The sequence below is a fragment of the Cenococcum geophilum genome (genome assembly GCF_001692895.1).
Source record: "Cenococcum geophilum 1.58 unplaced genomic scaffold K441scaffold_3, whole genome shotgun sequence".
Lineage (NCBI taxonomy): Eukaryota > Fungi > Ascomycota > Dothideomycetes > Gloniales > Gloniaceae > Cenococcum > Cenococcum geophilum.
In genome coordinates this window covers 2,978,863-3,002,123 of record NW_027137561.1, presented here as the reverse complement: position 1 = coordinate 3,002,123, position 23,261 = coordinate 2,978,863, and the positions used below count along the sequence as shown (strand labels likewise).

General features: G+C 33.0%; 3 protein-coding genes across 3 annotated transcripts; 1 reads left to right on the top strand and 2 right to left on the bottom strand.

Moving 5' to 3' along the window:
* Positions 1–4,288: 4,288 nt before the first annotated feature.
* K441DRAFT_536391 (uncharacterized protein) lies at positions 4,289–4,450 on the top strand (the record flags this gene model as incomplete). Its single annotated transcript, XM_067642411.1, has 1 exon — positions 4,289–4,450. A coding segment is annotated over one exon (162 nt), but the record flags the coding sequence as incomplete, so codon positions are not given.
* A 1,766-nt stretch (positions 4,451–6,216) lies between these two features.
* Positions 6,217–6,372, bottom strand: K441DRAFT_419268 (uncharacterized protein; the record flags this gene model as incomplete). Its single annotated transcript, XM_067641535.1, has 1 exon — positions 6,217–6,372. A coding segment is annotated over one exon (156 nt), but the record flags the coding sequence as incomplete, so codon positions are not given.
* A 16,002-nt stretch (positions 6,373–22,374) lies between these two features.
* K441DRAFT_537921 (uncharacterized protein) lies at positions 22,375–22,602 on the bottom strand (the record flags this gene model as incomplete). Its single annotated transcript, XM_067642505.1, has 1 exon — positions 22,375–22,602. A coding segment is annotated over one exon (228 nt), but the record flags the coding sequence as incomplete, so codon positions are not given.
* Positions 22,603–23,261: the final 659 nt, after the last annotated feature.

Here is a 23,261-nt window from a genome sequence, read left to right as displayed (position 1 = left end):
TCTTATCTTGTCTTAAGAATCTTAAGCCTTTAGCTTTTTACCTTTATTAAATAGTAAGCTAGCACTAGTAGTCGTCTACTTACTTAATTATATTTAGATATTACTCCTCCCATCTTATAAAGCAATGGATATCGTATCTAATAGTGTTATAATACCTATTATTAAACCTTACTCTATAGCGGTTTCGGTCTCTACTTCTATTAAATTATTAAGGTTTAGATACTCCTAGTTAATTCCCTTTTCTTCCTTATTACTATTAATTAATAAATACTTTAACTCCATTATTATTATTACTAATCTTTATCTATATATTACTATAATATCTTAATCTAGCTTATAGAGTTAATTTTATTCTTTATCTAACTCTCTAGTTTCTTTAAGTCCTTTTAACTTTGGCTCTTATAGCTAATAGCTTATATTATACTTAGCATCTTTATAAATTTAGTATACGTTATTATAACAAAACGTAAAACTTCTAATTAAACACTCTTTTGTTCCTCGTAGTATACTATTATCCCTCTATACGTGTGTGTTATATACTATTAGTCTAGTTCCCTTTACTACATAGTAACTCTAACTACTTTTATAGTCTTTAGCGAAATAACCCTATTTCCCGCAATTTATATAAGCTCTATTTTTAAACCATTACTTTTACTATAGAGTCCGCTTAAATGTCTTCTGCTATTAAAATCCTTAGTTTGGCCTATACTCCTTAGTCCTATAATTACTTAATCCTTAACTTCTAGGTTTCTATAGTTGTCTTCTCCATTTTTTATAGTTTTCTTTAGTACCGCTTAGGTCTATTAGCTTTACGCCATACCATAATTTCTAATTTAGCTTTGGTTGTTACGTACTCTATATCTTATATAACTATAAAACTCTATCCTAGCTTCTCTTAGCCTATTCCCTTTAGAAGATCCTATTATTAATCTTAATTACTTAATCTATTAATTCCCTAAGGGTATCCACATCTTCTATTAGAATAATTATATCCTAGACTTTTACCTTAAGTCCCTATTTATACTATACCATAAGCGCCCTATTATTCTATTTAACCTATATAGCTAACGTCTAAAACTACGTTATATACTTAATTGCTAAGGTTTACTATATTAGGTCCTAAAGCTTTCTTTTTACTATAGTCATTACTTCTAGATCCCTAAATATTTATATTAATTATTCCACGAATCTAGTCTAGCTTATAAATATATATTATACCTCCTAATTAGTGGTTATTTTACCATTATCTTGTATTTCCGTAAGGTAGGGTTTAAACTATTTAAGTGCCCTTCCCGTTAGGAATAATCCTGCGTACGCTACTTAATCCATAAATATTGCCAACTTTACTCCTTCCTATGTGACTTTAAAGTGCATTTATATAAAAAATCCTTTAAGCTTCGATCTCTCTCCTAAGAATCGTTTAATTAAAGGTAACTTAACCTTAGCTGCTTCTATTCTATTAACCCTATTTTTAAGTGCCGTATTATTATCTATTAACTAATTAACTATTACCTATAACTATCCGACTGTAACTAGTTACAAGTTAGTATCTACTATACTAGTGTCGTTACCTAACCCTAAGGTCGTTGCTACCGTTAATAGCGTCGTTATAGCTGCTTTTAGTGGTATATTATTTAACTTCGAATACCGTAACTAGGTAGTAATTGTATAACGAAGCCTTATAGTAAGAACTACGGTAAACTTGTTAATGGGCTAGGTATATAGGTAATGTAGAAAAGTTAATAACGTAATAATAACTAGTGGAGTGGTTACCTAATAGATTAACTGTAATTATATTCTGAGAATCACTATAAGGAAGGAACTATCTAAGTAGAGACTATAGTCCTTTAAATACACAACCGTACTCCTATAAAATCCTTCTTATATATAAGGTACGTAAGGTACATAAGGTACGTAAGGTACGTAAGACGTTTTTTATAGATCTTATAGAGCTTATAGAGCTCGTTATATAACCTTAGTTACTATTTCTCGTTACATAGTTCTACCAGATCCATTCTAGACCGTGCCCGTATTAACTAACTAGCTTCTTCTAACTCTTCTCTAAGTAGTCGTAATATTGTACTTAAAGCGTCCATAATATAAAGCCTACTAGGATTAATTAGGGAAGGTAGCCTATTATTAAAAGAGGGGTATAGAAACACCCGTAGTATAGCTTATACCGTATTAATAGGTATAAAAGAGGGCGGATCTTATTTAAAAATAATATTAATATCCGTTTAGATCCTTACTTTAAACCTTATACTTTAGATTACTATTTTATTACTAAAGCTTTATAAAGTAATAATGTTAAACCAGTTTAAGGTTATAAAGCTATATAAGGTGTCTCTAGGCACCCCCCCTAGCCGTAGAAGTCCGTAAACGCCTTTTTCTGGCCCAGTTATACCGCCCTTGGACCTAGTTACTATTCTTTACCTTAGAGAGCTGCTTAAGGACGTACTAAACGCAGTAAAAGAAGCACCTAGCGCTATAGACACTTTTAAGGCTACTAAGCCTTAAGTTGTAAATAGTTTTTAATCTAAAGAAGCGAGAACCTGGGCTTTAAAGGTGGAGTATAAGACAGTTAATAAAATGTATATCCCTAGCAAAACTAAAAGTATAACCTTAGCTAATTTGCTGTATATAGCTGGGATAATATAACCTTAAAGTATAAGATAGTTAAATCCTCTATAGTACCTTCTAAGGTAGATGCATATAACAAATATATATTTATTATTTATATATATATTAGTAAGCGCGAAGGTAGCTACCGGATTTATATTATTAACGGCGAAATAATAAATAAAAAGACTAAACGTATAATATACTTTATTAACGTTAAGTCTAAAGGCCTACGGGATATACTTAGATCCATTCTATAAGGTATAAAGGAAACTTTTCTTAAGGAAGATAAACCTACGGTATAAAACTAATTTATTGGACTTTTTAATACCCTAAATTAACTGCTAATTTAAGACCAGGTTAAGCGGAGTCTATTATACCACTTCCTCCCTAAGCTGGAAGTTTATAAGGGAGCCCTAAAGAACAGTACTTACCTTAACCTCTTAGTAAACTATATTAGGGATATATATACCTTAACAAAATAGCGCCTCGCATCGCTATAAGATAGCGGAGAAATTATATTTAATCTACTTTAGACTCTCTTTAAGCCGAATAAATTGGTGTATAGGAAATGCTATAGCACCAATAAGCGCAGATATATAAGATTTAACTTAGGCGAAGTAAAAAAGAATAATAAAGGAGATAAATACTTCCGCGTTAAAGGCTGGTATTTAAATTTCGATGGCAAAACATTTAGTAAGGCTTTAACCATAGTTGGTATTTAGACGTTCTAGGGGTCAAAGCCAATACACAGCCTTAGATGATTTCCCCTTAAATACCACCCTAACGTAAAGGAAGAGAAGCGAGACCTTGCTAACAGAGGTTGTAAATATATTTTATTAATAGAGACGCACTACTAACAGTATAAAGACAAAGCCTTTTATATAAAGAAAGGAAAGCCGACTAAGTTATCTATTAATAGTCGGATTATAGTTAACCTAGTACTTTTTTAAGAGTATAATCCGAACTACACTAAACCTAGCGTTAATAAACTGTAAAAGTATACAAATAGCAATATATATATATATTTAATTTTACTAAACTATTTAATAACCTAGCGGAGGAGAAACTTAATAAAGTTAAGAGTAATAGTAAGGAGCCTACAGAGTTAAAAAATAATAACTTACTTATTTACAGTCTAACTATATTAGGGTTTAGTCTTAATAGTAAGTTTTAGTATAAGTTCTTAAATTTATAAGCTAAGAAGACTGCAAAGCTAATTTAATATCCTGTAGTAGAGTTTACTGTTAACAATATTAGCGATATTAAGTGGAACCCTCTCTTCTTTTAGAACCTTGCCATTCTAAAGGACTAAAAGGGGCTTATTTAGGCTCTTGCAGCTTCTTACGTAAAGAAGGCTTAGTTTAATAATTTTATACTAGGCAAAGGACGTGGCTTAATTATACTACTATAGTACAAGCTCCGTTCTGCTTTATCCTTAAAGAAAACTAACGCAGAGCATTAGTGGTCCTACTAAAGTTAGTAAGACCTTGACCGCTAAAGAGCTTTTAGAAGAGCTATAAAGGCCGCTTTACACAGTACGCCCTAATTATTTAAACTACTACTATTTGCCTAACTCTTTTAGTTATCTAGTGGAGACCTAGCTACTAAACTAAAGTAGGTTAAAATTAAGCTTTCTCGTACTTTCCGGCAGGCCAACTATTAGGATGCTATACTTTTATTAAATAAAGCTGACGTATTTATAAAGCAACGGTTATTAAATTATATGGGTAATAACCTAATTATAAATTTTCTACGGAAACTTAAATACTATAAAGGAATTATAATCCTTACTACTAATTATATTAAAGACTTTAATAATATAATATAAAGTAGAATATATATAGCTATAAGATACCTTCCCTTAGGCATTGATACGAGATAGGGCTTTAGGCTAGTTTCCTAGGGAAGGCAAATACAACTAATAGGACAAGATTTAGTTTTAATGATTTTAACAAATTAGCGGAACGGGAGCTTAATGGCTAATAGGTAGGCATATATAAGCCCTAGTAGAGAAGTTTTATGCTAAATTATTTACATTTTATAGATTAAAAATGCTATAGGAGCAGCCCTTACCTTAGCATATAAGGAAAAAAAACCGTTGTCTATTTAGTATCTAGACACAGTTCTGTAACTAGGTAATAAGTTTAACTATAACCTTAGTAGTCTAGGTTAAGCTAGTAACCTAAGCGTTTACTACTAAGTATTTTCCACTTTTTAAGACTTCTAGGCGGCTGTGATTTTGAATATAAATATAGTTAGATAGTTATAAATTAAATTTCTAGTTATAGGCCCGTATTCTAATAAATATAACTAAATAGCCTAAAGTGCCTACTATCTTTCTAAAACCGCGATTGCAGGTAACTAGTGTGTAAATAACTTTTATTCCTATATAGGGTATAAGCCTACATACTTACTTACTCCTATAACAACAAGGCTTATATAGTAGGCTATAATATAGGCAAACCGCTTATAGATTTAGGAATTAGAGAACAGGGGTTATAGGGCATTAGCTCCCGTAGGGGAGTAAGAGAGGTAGGTATTAGTTTCTATAGGGAACTAAAAGCTATAAGGTAACGGAGGATATAGGTATTAGTTCTTATAGAGAACTAAAAGCTATAAAAGATTAGTTTCCGTAAGAGAGTAAAAAAAATCGCTATTAGTTCCTATAGGGGAGTAAAAGCTATATAGGAGTAGGAGCTATAGAGTATAGTTTTTATAGGGTAGTAGAAAATATGGTTACTATATACTAAATAATAATTTTAGTTTAGAATATAAGAACGGGAGCTATAGGGGATTGGTTCCCGTAAGGGAGTAATAGATATAGCTAATAGCTCCTATAGGGGAGTAATGCCGTATAGAAATATAAGCCGTAGGGGATTGGTTCCTATAAGGCGGCGGAATATATAGGTATTAGTACCTATAGGGGATTCGTTAAAGAAAGGGATTTGTTAGAGTAGGGGACTTAATCCTATAGGGGATTTTTTAAAGTAGGGGACTAGTTCCTATAAAGCGGCGAAATACGTAGGCATTGGCTCCTATAGGGGATTTATTTAAGTAGGGGATTAGTTAAAGTAGGGGATTAATTCTTCTATAGCCTCTATTTAGGCGGTATAAGGCTGCTTCTAATAGGCTAGGAAGTAAATTACGTGTTTTGTGGAAATATAAAGCCTATATAGGATAGTAGGGTATAGGGACTTAATAATCTAGCGGAAGATTAGGTTATCCGCTTTCCTAGGTTTATTTAGCCCCGGTAATTCGCCCTACGCTATTTTATATACGTTTTAACTAAGGCTACTACCTAGCCTTAGCCGCCCAAATCTTTACTTATATAGAGGACAATAAAATATTATTCTATCTTCTCTACTAGCACCTTTAGCTGTTAAGCATTTTGCTAACCTATTCCTCCCTAAACTTAGATTCCTAAATAGTTTCTACCTCTTCCGTAACCTTCTTATTAATATCCTCTTATTTATTAGTCCCTTCTTCTCCCTTCTCTATTTGCAATTTCTTAGTAGTTATAATATTTAGTTAATGTCCCGCCTACGCACCCCTATAAAGCAGTAGTTTACGCAGTACGCTTTTATCTAGATTACTACTCCAACAAATCCTTAATAGGACAACTTCGCTAAACCCTAACCCCTTAATTAGCGGGCCTTTTACAAGATCCGGTTTAAAAGCTATAGTATTAGCTCTAACAAACTCCCTTATTATAAGATCCCTTAATACCCACTCCTTACTAGGTAGAAAAAACTATTTTAGCTTTAGAGAGGCTAATATAAGTACTTGTAAGCGTTCTAGTTCTAGGAAAGCTTTTAAATTTTTTTCTACTATCCTAAATAGACATATTATGTCCTTTTAGCCAGATATCCTAAAATAGAAGCAAATATTTAGCTAGAATAACGTAGGCCATAGTGCTTTAGTGATGTCGTTATAGCGTACTTATGCAAGTTTATAGAGATTTACAGGTCCGTCGGACGCGTATAATACCTATATACCGCCATCCTCGTAATTATTGTCCGAGTCTAGACCGGCCTAGAGTTCTTCTATTTTATTAGTAGTAAGGAGACCTATAGGGTTATCTAGGGGCTTAGTAGAGGTATAAAAGCCAACGTAGATTAAGGTTTTATCTATTATAGCGACGCAGTTAATTAAGGCACGAGCGCCGTAAAGAACGTATGCAAGCCTATACAATTAGATTGTCTACTAATAAGGATATTAAAATAAAGAGCAGAAGAAGGTCGTAGAAAGGACACGTCTATATATATAGAGCTAAGACGTAAGCGAGCCCCCCTAACTAGGCCCTATCTAGGTTACGCATATTAGTGCCGTAACATTACCCCCCCCTTTAAAAAAGCTTGCCCTTAAGCTTTATCCTTAGGTGCTTAATCCCTTATACAGTTGTCGTTATTTTACTATAGGTAGAGCAGTAGTAGTTAATAAGATGCTACAGGCAGAGCAGCGAGGGTTAGTTAAAATGCTATAAGCAAAGTAGCGAGGGTTAATTATAGTGCTAAGGGCGTAGCAGTAGAAGTTAATTGTGGTACTATAGGCAAGAGCAGTAGTGGTTAAATTAAGGTTTAGCTATAGGTAGGAGCAGCTGTGTTCGGGTAGTAGTACGGTACTAGCAGCGGTAACAATAGTAGTTAAGCGCAGAGTTCGTTTATCGGTTATCTTATAATAGTAGGTCGAATATAGAGCTTAGGCTATTAATTGGTTGAGTAATTATAGGCGTAGAGGCATAATTATTATCTCATTAACTATGGCAGGGCAGTATAGCCGTTTATTGTAGCAGTATAATATAAGCAGAAGTTATAGATCGCAGGCGTAATAGCACAATTATACGGTTAATAGACTATAGGCGTATCGGCACAGTTATAGTTAGGTTATAGTAGGTATAGCGGCACTACTATTGTCTAGTATATATATTGTATATATATTGGCACAATCGGTAGTTAATAGCAGAGTAATACTAGCGTTAATAGTTCTAGTAATTTCGTTCCTTAAAGCTTATACAACTTAGTATTAATTAGGGTTGTTCTTTATAGCTAGTGTATAGTACTAGTCTTAGTATTAACTAATTTCGTTTCTCGCAGTATACGTGGCTTAGTATCTATTAAAAAGGACTATTTAGGTAGTAATACGGTGTAAGCGTCCGAAGGAGACGTACGGTCGGTTGTTATTTAATCGATTAATTAGTAGGCAGGTAGGTAGGCATACAGGTTTAGTTAATAGATATACGCGTTACTTAATCAGTTAGTTAAGATCGTATAGTTAAAAAGAGGTTACTATCTCAGCACGTGCTTCCCTATAGCATAGGCGGCCGTTTAATAAAGAGAGAAAAAAAAAAGAGAATATAAGGGAGGGTGCCTATAAGTGTAGGGATCTTATACCCGGCCACTATAGGACTACGGTAATAATAAGTATAAGGGGTACCTATATAGTGTAGGGATTCATACCTAGCCACTATAGGACTTTAATAATAATAATTCCTGCTTTATCTTAGAGTATACATCTCCTACCTTCTTTATTATAGGAGTTAGGCTCTCCTTTCTTCCTTTACCTGCTAGTATATAGGGCTCCGTTACCTATTAACTACCTTAGGCTATAGGGCTTCTTTAACCTAGGATATAATAGCCTGTAATTGGTTAAGGGATCTTAATATAATATTATAGCGACGTAGTTAATCGAGGTATAAGCGCCGTAAAGAACGTATGCAAGCCTATATAATTAGATTGTCTACTAATAAGGATATTAAGATAAGGAGCAGAAGAAGGTCGTGGAAAGGACACGTCTATATATATGGAGCTAAGACGTAAGCGAGCCCCCCTAACTAGGCCCTATCTAGGTTACGCACATTAGTGCCGTAATATTATCTGCTAGTAAACAAAGGCTAAATAGGATTTTTTGTTTAAGTTTTTACTAACCAATGCGCTAGAAATAAAGATCTACTAATAAGAGGTAGAAAATATCCGCATAATCGCTAAGGAAGGAGAATATCCTATAGTGGATTTTAATGGGAAGAGATATAAATGGCGTATAGATCGACTTAAGGTAGATATATTAAAATAAATAGATTTAACTATTAATAGGGCCTACCTAGTATTAAGAAAAGCTTAACTGCTAAAAATTTTAATCTAATTGGTGACTAAGACTACTAGTTATATTACGATAATGCCTATAAACCCATTAAATAGGTACTCTTTAAGTTTGTTAAAGGAATGGAAGATAGTACGGTTGTAGGGCATTATAATATACCAGTCCTACTTTATTTCCCCTTACTAGCTAGCTAATAGAAAGTCTTTAGTGCGCTTAAGGGGATATTAATAGAAGTTTAAGTAGGAATAGAATTAAGGGTCGTGTAATAATAGGTTAATTAACGGGGCGAGTTGCTAGAGAAACTACGCGGTATAATCCAATTTAATTAAATATTAGAATATAAGACTCGCTATAAAGCTATCTACTCCGCTAATACCTTTAGATCCTTTCTTACTTCTTAAAGCACCTCCTTTATCTAGGAAGGAAAGTTTTTATTTGTTCCTTTTTGCCTCCTACCACCTAGAAATACTACTCTCCGCAATTTGTTAACCTAAGGGATTAGTAGCTAATAGTATAGCAAAAAGTTATCTTCTACAGTCTTAAGAAAATCCCCTTTATTAGTCACCCTTCCCTTTTTTAGGTCGGCTAGCTTTGTAGTATTTTTATAGTTTTAGTACTTAAACTTAGTTAGACTAATACCTTTACTTAGCCTGTTATAGTGTACGCAAATCTAAAATAGCACCTAAAAAAATAATTCGAAATTATACTAGGCTAAGTATTTCTCGCCTAAAAGCACTTCTATAGCTATAAACGCTCTTATATTAGTCTTACTTTATACTTCTAAAGCTCCTTCCCACTACTTTTTAATTGCGAGATTAAGATTAATTAAGAATAACGGCTAAAAAGGATTATCCTCTTCCTTATTCATTAAGACGTTGCCTATTAAAATATTATATTAGAGGATACCGGCTTTTATATATAAAGACTTATACCCTATAATACCACCCTTTAATATAGTAAGTAATAAAACCCAGGACCTTGCCTTATAAAGAGGCTTGCTATAATTATAAGTAATAACGCGCTAATAGACTTAATTCTGCTTAATAGGGTGCTTTAAAGAGCCTAAACACATGCGCTTGCTAGGTAATAGCTTAGTATAGCTAAAAGATCTCTTTTTATTAGAACTTCGACCTTTCCTTATACTAATTTATACTCCACCTAGTCTTAGAGGTATTATTGTTAGATAATCTATATTCTCTAAAGCGTGGGTCACGTGCACGAGTCACGTGCACGGTGCACGTGCATTGTAAATCTCCCCAGGGGCCCCAGGTCAATCAACGAACTCAACAATTAAGATCATCAATCAATCAACCCATTTCATCAACGAATAGCTCTATTTGAGTTATCTAACAGTTATAAGCCCGGTCCGCCGACTTAAGAAGCTATTCAGCTATTACTCAATTATTTGAAGAAATTCTACCTTATTATTAGACTCTGACACCTTATCGTCAAGGACGTAGACTCTAATAGAAATCCTACCTTGATGGTTACAGGACGATTCTAACACGAGATTCTATGAGATTCCACCTTAATCGTCAAAGGACGATCCTAACTGTAAGGGGACTAGCCCAGTTACAGTAGGAATGTCTCGGTGAAACTGTCACGTAACTCGTATTGAGCTGTTCATTAATGAAATGGGTTGATTAATTGATGATCTTGTCTTCAGGTTGATTGATGTTGGACCTAGGGCCCTCGGGCTCAGATAAAGAGGTTTACAATGCACGTGACTCGTGCACGTGACTCGTGCACGGTCTACGCCTCTAGAGAATACAGATTATCTGACACACCCCCTTAGCTTCGAGCTCTTTGAGGTCAAAGCTAACCACTTTCCTGCCACATTCTGCCAACTTCTGCCAACCAATCAGGATTTTCCATCCCCGGGATAGAAAATCGCTATTAGCTCGCTTATGGCTAGCGCCTTAGTAACCCTTCTCGTGCTTATTAATACGTTAATTAAACTCTAATCTTATCTAAATCCTTCCGTCTTGCTCTGATACTATCCCTTAGGTCCTCTAGTTACTTCTCCTTATTTAGCTACTTTTTAATATCCACTATTCTAATTATATTAACGAAGCTTTAAAACCTCTACTTGGGTAGGGCCTTTATAAGTCTATTAGCGATTATCTCCTTTATTACTGTCTATTAAAATTATACTTATTTTATTACATATTCCTAACATAGCTAGTATTAATAGATATTAACGTATTAGAGCTTTATAATTAGCTTTACTATATTTTTTATAATTAGTTAGAGCATCTAGGTATTATTATATTTAATAATTAAGGGCTTGTTTAGCCTTAACATTATTGCTTTAAATAGCCTACTAATAAAAATAGCTTCCTTTGCTATCTATAATAGGGCTAATAACTTGGCTTCTATACTTGACGTTATAACTATACCCTGCTTATTTGCTCTCTATATAATTAATCCTCTAAATAGCTTTATAATATATCCTTATAAGCTCTTTCTATTAATAGAGTTGTCCGTAAATAATATATCGCTAGTATAAATAAATAATTGCGCTTTACTTCTACCGTCTCTTCCATTATCTCGTCCTTTATCGCGTATTCCTTTATCTCTCCCTCTACTATTTATTCCTTTCTTATCTCCTCTATAGTAGATTACTCTGCTTCTCGTGCTATATAGGTACTAGATAACTTTATCTACCGCTTAATAATACTCTTAGCTTAGGTTCTAATTAAACCTTATTAGCTGTAATACTGTAAAGGTAATATCTAGACGTGTTATAGTGGCTATATAGAGTACTAAACCCAATTTTCTCTAATATAGTATTGTAGAGGCTAGTAGGGATATAGGATGGACTAATAGGTCTATATTAGGGGANNNACGCATTAGACGGATTATANNGTAATTAGTAGGNAGGAGTTCNNATTCTNCTATAGGAGTGTCTAAAAGACGCCTTTTAAGATCTATCTTATACTAGTTAGCTATCTTCTTAATATAGGCTTCTTAGGATAGCTATAGGAGCCTTTAGCTATAATTACGTAGTATATAGATTTCTAGAAACCATTTTAGCTTATTAAGGGTACTTATTTAATATTCCTTGCTTAGCTTCTTAATTATTTCTTAAGCTTTCTTCTTATCTATCTTTTAGTAGTAGAAGACAATATCGTTAACATAAAAAAAGATAACTATTTTACCTTTTAGTATAATACACGGCTCTTAAGGTATCTCTTTAAAACCTAATTCGTTTAATAAGCTTATAAGGTTCTTCTACTATAATAGTAGTAATCGTTATAGTCCGTATAGGGCTTTTCTTAAGCGCAGTACTTTGTCTATTTTTCTTTTATTAAACCCTAGCAGTAACTTTATATAGATAACCTCGTTAAGATCGTAATGGATAAACGCATTAACTATATCTATCTATATCGTCTTTAGGTTAAATTTTATAGTAATCGCTATAAGGGTTCGGAAGGTCGTACTAGCTAATATAGTAGCTCTCGTAGGTAGGTCTCCTAGGGCCTATTAAGCGTGTCTTATATTTCTAGAGAAACCTATACTTATTTATCTTATAAACGAACACCTATATTAAGCTAAGGACCTATTATCCCTTTGCGTACTTCTTATCTATTTCTTAAAACAACTTTATTTAATAATAAGATTGGAGGTAGGCTTATTAAGCTTCTTAGAACTAATCTTAAAGAGGATACGTATTAAGGTTGCGGATTAACTAAGGTAGCAGAGGTAAGTTCTTCCTATATAATCTAACATCGCGTATTTTACCTAATTTTAGCTTGCTATTATTAAGTTAACTATTAAGGTTAAACTTCCGTCCTATTAAGAAGGCGCTATAATAGGCTAAAGTAATCCTTTTAGTAATAAAGTCTTTAAACCTATTATCGCAGGCTTTTTTAAATAAGTCTTTAACCGAGTTATTAAACACCCCCTAAGTATTAAACCCGTCTCCTTTTTATTAGATAATGTCCTAATTTAGTATATCTAACCTTATAGGGTACTTAACGTAAAAGGCGCATAGAGATTCTTTATCTTCTTTTATTAAAGGTGGCGTATAATACGCATCTTTAAGAGCTTTTACTAGGTCGAGATCTGCTAACTTATTAAAGGTTTAAACTAGTTCGTCTTTAATATCGTTATCTTCCTCTTAAATTAACGGTTTAAATATTTCTTTATTATCTTCTAAAAGAACCTCATTCTTAGTTAGGGTATTAGGGAGTTAAATCTTCTTAATTAGTATATCTAATTCAGCGTATAGGTCCTTTAAGATATCTGTTTACTTACTATTAAAAAACGTCTTTTTATTAAAGATAACGTCCCTTATAAAGATAATAATACCTTTATATAGAATCTAGATCCTATAAATACTAGTAGAGTTATAGCCAATAAGGTAGCTAATATGGGCTTATAGATCTAGCTTGCTTAGCCTTTTCTTCTTTAGCTAGGCGTCCAACGTTATCGCGTACGCTCTACAGCCGTAGGCTTTTAGGTGCGCCAGTTACGGCTTTCTTAATCTCCTATTAGCTAGGAAGGCATAGAACCTCTTATATAGCGATTTCCAACCAAAGCTTTCCCGTAGCGTTTAATCTTAAAGGTAGACTATATAGTTAACTATCTCGTTCTATAAGTCGTATAGTAAATTAACAGCAATTCTTATTACACGTGCTCTTTTAATAATTACACCCCCTAAGCGTTTAGCGGTACTGTTCTATACTTAGGTATATAGCGCTAAAGGCTTAAATATAATCCCTTGCGTCCGTAGCTATTTAAGGGTTCTTTTTTTCCCTAGCTTATTATCTAATCTAATAGTATTAACTTTAAGGTTATACCTTAGACAAATCCATTAGATAAAATCTTTAAGTACTTATAGTATCTTCTTTTCCTTACTATATGTTATTATAAAATATGGAAAGGATTTTCCTAAGAAGATATTATAGATAAGTATAACTTATATAAATCCAGTATACGCTTTCTTAAGATTAGTCTAGTTAATATAGAGGTTAAGATAGGGTTTATTAATTTTCTATTTTAAGAACCTTCTTAAAACCTAACGCTTAATTTTAGCGAGACTATAATATTAACATTCTATTGTTTTTAGGCCTTAAAGCTTAACTTCTAAGGCGTTAAGACCTAAATAATAAAGGCTTATAGGTCCTAGATAACCTAAACGCAGATACTATAGGCGTATATTACCTTTTAAATCTAGATAAATATCTCTTAATAATATCTACTTCCGTTAACGGCGCGTTAAACGGCTAATATTAAATACGAATTTTAAGTTTCCTAATTAGACGTATTTAATAGTCTATTATCTGTAACATTCTTCCATTTAATATAGGATTATATTATCCTTTTAAACTAGAAAATTATTATCTTCTTTATTATCCTAGTAGTACCCTCGTTTTTAAAGTAGATAGAATAACACTAGATTTATATTAAAGTCTGTATAAAAGGCAGCGTCCTTAAGACGTAGGTTTCCCTTACTCTTATTTAGTTTTATAACTTAGACGGTAATATTACTATAGCCTAGTATAGGCACTTCTAAGCTGCTAGCGATAACGTATTTATATTTTAAAGCTTTCCTAGAGTTATAAAAATAAGAGAGGTTATTAAAGATATAGAGAGTAGTTCCTAAGTTAAGAATAGTTAATAGCTTTAGTAAATAGAGTTAACCGGTATAATATAATTCTAAGAATATCGTATTAGCTTTTCCCTTAATCTTAACTATCTTCTAGCTTTTATCCTATTGTTATTAAGCCTTATCTTCCTATTCTTTAAGTTTAATCTTTATAACTTAGTTAGTAAGATTCTTATTCTTTTCTACCTTCTTTAGTGCCCTTTTAATACGAGTATCTCTTATTATAACTCCTATAGGTTTCTTATCTTTAAATAAATACTAATAGTTCTTAAGGGAGTGACCTTATATTCTATACGCTAAGCACTTAAGCGTTAGCTTCTTATAGGACGTCTCCTTATCTACTAGTATCCCGGCTCTCTTTAAGCGTCTATTATATACTAAGGCTCTTCCTCTTTATAAACCTTTAGTAGTATTAGAGTAATCCTTAATAGCTTACTCTACGAAGTCTATATTAAAGGTACTCCCCCTTATAGTAGTATTAGCTTTCTTTAAGGGTCTTATAAGTACTTCTTATAGCTCCTTTACTACTCTACGGTATTTAGAAAATCTTAACTTCTAAGGGTTATTTAACTCGGTAATATACTTTATATAATAGGCGTTGCTAAAAGGTTAAATAATGTCTACTAAATCTTAAAGCCAAATTTCTTCTAATATTTAAGGGATTTTATACTTCTCTTCTAGTACTATTACGTATTCCCATTAATCTAGCCATTAGTTTAATTTTAATAACTATTTAAACCCCTTAAGAGCTTCTATATATTAGTGTTATACCTTCTTTCTAATAAATAATAAGGTAGGTTCGGTGTTCTTCTTTAGTTAAAATAGCCATTCTTTAACTGTTAAGGAAGGGTTAAGTAATAGCTTCTTCTAAATTAATACTATAGACGTAATCTAGGTGCATATTTATTATAAATGCTCTTCCTATTTTAGGAAGTACTTTATATCTTAGTTATAGTATCGTCTACTATTCTTATACGCCCTCTATTAATTCGTCGAGAGCTATATATATAAGGTTACATTCTTATTAAAATCTATAACTTCTAGATAGGCTAGTTCTTATAGTAGATCTTATTAAGGTGCTATATTATCTAGGTTAACGTAGGCCTAAATTCGTTTATTTATAAGGGCTTATAGTTGCCAGATCTATTACTTCTAGTCTTCTGGCTTATTAAGGATGATTATAGTAGACGACCTTAACCTTAGTGGAGTTATTTAACTAATAGGCAGATGGGAATTAAGATGGAATTTGTTGTTAGGATCGTCCTCGTTATTAGGATCGTCCTTATTATTAGGATCGTCCTTATCATCAGGATCGTCCTATGACGATTAAGGTGGAATCTCGTGGAATCTCGTGGAATCTCGTCCTGTGATAATTAAGGTAGGATTTCTGTCAGAGTCTGCGTCCTAAGATGATGAGGACAATAAGGTGTTAGAGTCTAATAATAAGGTAAAATCTCTTTAAATGATTAAGTATTAGCTGAATAGCTTCTTGGGTCGGCGGACCGGGCTTATAACTGTCACGTAACTTGTATTGAGCTGTTCATTAATGAAATGGGTTGATTGATGTTGGACCTAGGGCCCTCGGGCTCAGATGAAGAGGTTTACAATGCACGTGACTCGTGCACGTGACTCGTGCATGGTCTACGCCTCTAGAGAATATAGATTATCTGACAGAAACACTCGACAGATGAATTCCGACGCTTTGACCAAATTCTGCCGAATTCTGCCAGCTTGATCGACTTCTGCCAAGTTCTGCCAGATCAATCGAATTCTACCGAAGTCCGTCGAAGACCGCGTGCGCACGTGCGCACGCATCGACCACCAAGCCCCTGACTATTTAATTATATGATTCTCTTGTATTTCCTTTCTCTTCTTTACGCAACGTCTTATTCTCTGCAAGAGCTATATACCCTTAGGTTTAGATAGAATTTATATTATTCCTTCGAATCTTTCCCGAAGTCTCTTCGCGCCCTTATACTAACAAGGACGATCCTAACGACAAAATACCATCTTAATTCCTCCTTTGCCTATCAGTTAAATGACTCCACCGACGTTAAGTTTATTGACTACGATTATCCTTAATAAGCTAGAAGACTGGGAACAATAGCTATAGCAACTCCGAGTCCTTATAGATTAGCAAATTTGGGCCCACGTTAACCCAGCCATAAAAGCACCTTAAGAAGGTCTACTTAAAAAACCACCTTATCTAAAGGTTATAGATTTTAACGAGAATGCAACCTTATATATATAGCTCTTAACGAATTAATAAAAAGCGTATAAGAATAGCAGACGATACTATAATTAGGATATAAAGTACTTCCTAAAATAGGAAGAGTATCTATAATAGATACGCACCTAAATTATAACCATAGTATTAATTTAGAAGAAGCTACTGCTTAACCCTTCTTTAATAGTTAAAGAATGGCTATCCTAATTAAAGGAGAACATAGAACCTACCTTATTATTTATTAGGAAGAAGGTACAACACTAATATATAGAAGCCCTTAAGGGGTTTAAACACTTATTAAAATTAAATTAGTGGTTAGATTAATGGGAACATATAATAGTACTAGGAAAGAAGTATAAGATCCCTTAAATATCCAATAAAATCTAGCTTTAAGATTTAGTAGAAGTTATTTAACCTTTTAGCAACGCCTACTGTATAAAGTATACTACTAAGTTAAATAACCCGTAAAAGTCGAGATCTTCTAAATACTGTAGAGTAGTAAAGGAGCTATAAGGACTTAGAACACCCTTAAAGAAAGCCAATACTACTATAAGAGGGAGTACCTTTAATGTAGACTTCGCAGAGTAAGCTATTAAGGATCACTCTAATACTACTAAAGGTTTACGAAGAGGAAGAGCCTTAGTATGTAATAGACGCTTAAAGAGAGCCAGGATACTAGTAGATAAGGAGATGTCCTATAAGAAGCTAACGCCTAAGTGCTTAGTGTGCGGAATATAAGGACACTCCCTATAGGACTGTTGGTATTTATTTAAAGATAAGAGACCTATAGGAGTTATAATAGGAGATGCGCGCATTAATAGGGCACTAAAGAAGGTAAAAAAGAATAAGAATCTCACTAACTAAGTTATAAAGATTAGACTTAAAGAATAGGAAGATAAGGCTTAATAATAATAGGACGAGAGTTAGGAAGTTAAGATTAAGGGAGAAGCTAATATAATATTTCTAGAATTATATTATATAGGTTAAATCCATCTACTAAAGCTATTAACTATTCTTAACTTAGGAACCACTCTCTATATCTTTAATAACCTCTCTTATTTTTATAATTTTAGGAAAGCTTTAAGACACAAATATATTATCGCTAGTAGCTTAGAAGTGCCTATACTAGGTTATAGTAATATTAATATCTAAGTTATAAAACTAGACAAGAGTAAGGGAACCCTATATCTTAAGGACATTACCTTTTATATAGACTTTAATACAAATCTTATATTGTTTTATCTACTTTAAAAATATGGGTACTATTAGGACAATAAAGGAGACAACAATCTTCTAGTTTAAGAGGATAATACAATCCTATATTAAATAGAAGAATATTACGGATAATAGACTATTAAATGCGTCTAACTAGGAAGTCTATTAGCGTTTAATATAAGCCGACTGCTATACTAATAGAAGCGCAGAGTATTATTAAGAGACGCTTATTTAGATTTAAAAGGAGATATACGTTTATGGTATCTGCGTCTAGGTTATTTAGAACCTATAAGCCTTTATTATTTAGGTCTTAACGCCTTAAGAGTTAAGCTTTAAGGCTTAAAGATAACGGAATATTAATATTACAGTCTCGCTAAAATTAAGCGTTAGGTCTTAAGAAGGTTCTTAAAATAAAATATTAATAAACCTTATCTTAACCTCTATATTAACTAGACTAACCTTAAGGAAGCGTATACTAGATTTATACGAGTTATATTTATCTATAATACCTTCTTAGGAAGAACCTTTCTGTATTTTATAACAATATATAGCAAAGAGAAGGAGACACTATAAGTACTTAAAGATTTTACCTAATGGATTTGTCTGAGGTATAACCTTAAGGTTAATACTATTAGATTAGACAATAAGCTAAGAAGAAGGAGAACCCTTAAATAGCTATAGACTTAAGGAATTATATTTAAGCCTTTAGTGCTATATACCTAAGCTTAGAACGGTACCGCCAAACGCTTAGGGGGTGTAATTATTAAGAGATTACGAGTAATAAGAATTGCTACTAATTTACTATACGACCTATAGAACGAGATAGTTAACTATACAGTATACCTTTAAGATTAAACGCCACTAAAAAGTAATAGTTAGAAATTGCTATATAAGAAGTTCTATACCTTCCTAGCTAATAGGTTAAGAAAGCCATAACTAGCGCACCTAAAAGCCTACGGCTGTAGGGCGTACGTGATAACGTTGGACGCCTAGCTAAAGAAGAAAAGGCTAAATAAGCTAGATCCGCGAGCCTATATCGGCTACCTTATTAGCTATAACTNTACNAATATNTATAGGATCTAGATCCTATATAAAGGTATTATTATCTCTACTAGGGACGTTATCTTTAATAAGAAGATGTTCTTTAACGGCAAGTAAATAGATATCTTAACGGACCTATACGCTAAGTTAGACACGCTAATTAAGAAGATTTAACTCCTTAATACCTTAACTAAGAATAATGTCCTTTTAGAAGACGATAAAGAAATATTTAAACCGTTAATTTAAGAGGAAGACAATAACGACATTAATAAGCTAGTTTAAACCTTTAATAAGTTAGCAGATCTCGAGCTTACAAGAGCTCTTAAAGATACGTACTATATACTACCTCTAATAAAAAAAGATAAAGAATCTCTATATACCTTTTACGTTAAGTATCCTATAAAGTTAGGTATATAAGGTACTAATTAAGACGTTACTTATTAAGTAGGAGATATGTTTAACACTTAGGGGGTGTCTAATAACTTAGTTAAAGACTTATTTAAGGAAGCTAGCAATAATAGGTTTAAAGACTTTATTACTAAAAGGATTACGTTAGCCTATTACGGCGCCTTCTTAGCAGGAAGGAAGTTTAACCTTAACAGTTAACTTAACGATAGTAAGCTAAAATTAGGCAGAATACGCGATATTAGATTATATAGGAAGAACCTACCTCTGTTACCCTAGTTAATCTAAAACCTTAATATATATCCTCTTTAAGATTAGTTCTAAGAGGCTTAACAAGCCTATCTCTAATCTTATTATTAAATAAGGTCGTTTTAAGAAATAGATAAAAAGTATATAAAGGGACAGCAGGTCCTTAGCTTAATGTAGGTATTCGTTTATAAAATAAATAAGTATGGATTTTTCTAGAAATATAAGGCACGCTTAGTAGTCTACGGAAATTAATAGGCCCCAGGAGACCTACCTATGAGAGCTACTATATTAGCTAGTATAACCTTTTAAACCCTTATGGCGATCACTATAAAATTTAACCTAAAGACGATATAGATAGATGCAGTTAATATGTTTATCTATTACGATCTTAACGAGGTCGTCTATATAAAGCTACTGCTAGGGTTTAATAAAGGAAAGACAGACAAAGTACTACGCTTAAGAAAAGCCCTATATAGACTACAACAATTACTACTATTATAGTAGAAGAATCTCACGAGCTTATTAAACGAATTAGGTTTTAAAGAAGTACCCTAGGAGCTATATATTATGCTAAAAGGTAAAATAGTCGTCTTCTTCTATATTAACGATATTGTCTTCTGCTACCAAAAGATAGATAAGAAGAAAGCTTAAGAAGTAATAAAGGAGCTAAGCAAGGAATACTAGATGAGTACCCTTAGCGAGCTAAAATAGTTCCTAGGAATCTATATACTATATAATTATAGCTAGAGGCTCCTATAGCTATCCTAGAAAGCTTATATTAAGAAGATAGCTAACTAGTATAAGATAGATCTTAGAGGGCGTCTTCTAGATACTCCTATAGCAGAATTAAAACTCCTCCCTACTAATTACTATATAATCCGTTTAATGTGTCTATCCTCTAATATAGACCTATTAGTCCGTCCTATATCCCTACTAGCTTCTACAATACTATATTAGAGAAAACTAGGTTTAGTACTCTATATAGCCACTATAACGCGTCCGGATATTGCCTTTATAGTATTATAGCTAGTAAGGTTTAATTAGGACCTAAGCCAAGAGCATTATTAAGCGGTAGATAAAGTTATCCAGTACCTATATAGTATAAGGAGTAGAGCAATCTACTATAGAGGAGATAAGGAAGGAATAAACGGTAAAGGGAGAGATAAAGGAATATATAACTAAGGACGAGACGACGGAGACGGTAGAAGGGAAGCGTAATTATTTATCTATACTAGCGACGTATTATTTATAGACAACTTCGTTAACAAAAAGAGCTTATAAGGATATATTATAAAGCTATTTAGGGGGCCGATCGCCTAGAAAGCAAATAAGTAGGGTATAGTTATAACGTTAAGTATAGAAGCTAAGCTATTAGCCCTATTATAGACAGTAAAGGAAGCTATCTTTATTAGTAGGCTGTTTAAAGTAATAACGTTATAACTAAATAAGCCCTTAATTATTAACTGTAATAACACTTAAACGCTTTAACTAATTATAGAAGATATAGCAAAGCTAATTATAAAGCTCTAATACGTTAATATCTATTAACACTAGCTATATTAGGAATATATAAAAAGATAAGTACGATTTTAATGGATAGTAACGAAGGAGATAATTGCTAATAGACTTACAAAGGCCCTGCCTAAGTAGAGGTTTTAAAGCTTCGTTAATATAATTGGGATAGTAGATATTAAGGAGCGGCTAAATAAGGAGAAGTAACTAGAGGACTTAAGGGAGAATATTAGAGCGAGACAGAAGGATTTAGATAAGATTATGGTTTAATTAACGCATTAACGGACACGAGAAGGTGGTTAGCTTTAACCTTAAAGAGCTTAAAGCTAAGAGGGTATATTAAATAATCTGTATTCTTTAAAGGCGTGGGTCACGTGCACGAGTCACGTGCACGGTACACGTGTATTGTAAATCTCCTTAGAGCCCTAGGGGCCCTAGGTCAATCAACGAACTTAATAATTAAGATCATTAATTAATTAACCCATTTCATTAATAAGTAGCTCTATTTAAGTTATCTAACAATTATTAAGCTTTCTAGCTTATAGTTTATGGCACTTATAATATCTAGCCCCTTATAAATATTATAGATATTATTATTTTATCTACTAACGCGAATAGTTTTATGGTGATAGTACCTAGCTATATTAACTACTTCTTTCTCTATCGCTTTATATAGCAGTTTACCTTCTTTCTCGCGCTCTAGGTACTGCTATAAGTCTTTAATAATGAGGGGTATCTTAATATTGCCCTCACAGTGTGCTTTCTAGTAAGTTATCGCCTAACCGGTAACGCAGGGTGCCTACTTTATAAGTTTGTTAAGGATAAGACGCTTAGTCTAGTTATTGCGCACAACCTTAATGTATTACTTGCCTTCTAATATTAGAATAGTAGGGTTAAACCTAAGCTGCTTCTTATTTATCTAGAGAAATCCTAACATCGCTAAGGTAAACTATAGTCCATCTTTATTAATATTAAATAGTAATAATGTAATACCTTCTACCTAGTTATACTCCTATAGCCGCATAATAAATTTATAAAGGGTAAAGCCTAGGATAAAGCGATAAGTGTCCTAAGCGGCGAAGGCTTCTCTTATATATTTCCCCAAATCAAACTATACCTGTAAGGGTATATCGGTATTTAGATTACTCTTTAGCTCTCCTAGTATAAGTATATATAACTAATGGCATTAAGAGCTTTCGCTAGCTATTAGATTATCTATAAAACCAATATTTAGCTTTCACTTCGCTATAGACCCTTATAAGGGCTGCTTAGTATATATAATAAGCATTTGTTATATCTTTAGGGCGGACCTATACTCCTCTATAAAGCCCAAAAATAACTTAATTAGGTTACTAAACCACTCTAGAATATTATTTTGCTTTACGCTTTTAGGCTAATTACGCCAGCCGCCCTTAGCGTATAGTAGATTTCCCCCTTCCTTATATTTCTTAAAAACGGCGGCGCTTGCCTCTTTATGACCTTTTACTTCCTTAAAGAATGCTTTATATAAGCTAGGAATCCCCACGTAAAGAGGGCCTAGCTCCTCCTTTAGAATATAATCTATATATTCCCTGCGTTTAGACGAGTTAATAAAGCTGCTTATATTGTATAAATATGGGGTTTAAACGTAGAATAGTAGCGGTTAGGGGGGAGGCGTGAACTTTATTACGGTGGTATATACCTTTTCCTAGATAATCTCGTTAGGCTTAATATGAAGGATCGCATTTAAGAGAGGCAGGAACCGTTTAATATCAAAGTTATTAGAATTAACTGCTAAATTAAGTCTTAATAGATTACTAAAGAGGTTTTTATTGCCGCTATAGGATAGCAATAAATAAGAAGCGGGAAGGCTCTATAGAGCTAGTATTAAATTAAGTAAAATATCCTTTAGTTCTACGAGCGTTAGATAAAGCTTATACTAAGTAAATTAATAGTTACCTTTACTACTTATCTAATACAGCGCGTCTAAAGAGCTAGAGATATCTAGATCTTAATAAATTAAGTTAAATAAATTGCGAAAACTATTTAGTCTTTCCCTAATAGGTTTTGTTTTAATTATCTCTAATTTAAAGAGATTTGCTATTACGGGCGAACGCGTCTTAAGCTACGTCGGGAGGGCCGATATAGTAGGCGGGAAGGGGAGATTAAAGAGGCTAGTATATAAGGATGGTATAATGGTAGATAAGTATAGGGAGGTTAAGAATACGTCGGTAGCGTCTTGCAATAAGGAAATAACTAGGGAGAAAAGTGTAAGGAAGGAAGCAAGGTGCGAGCGAACGT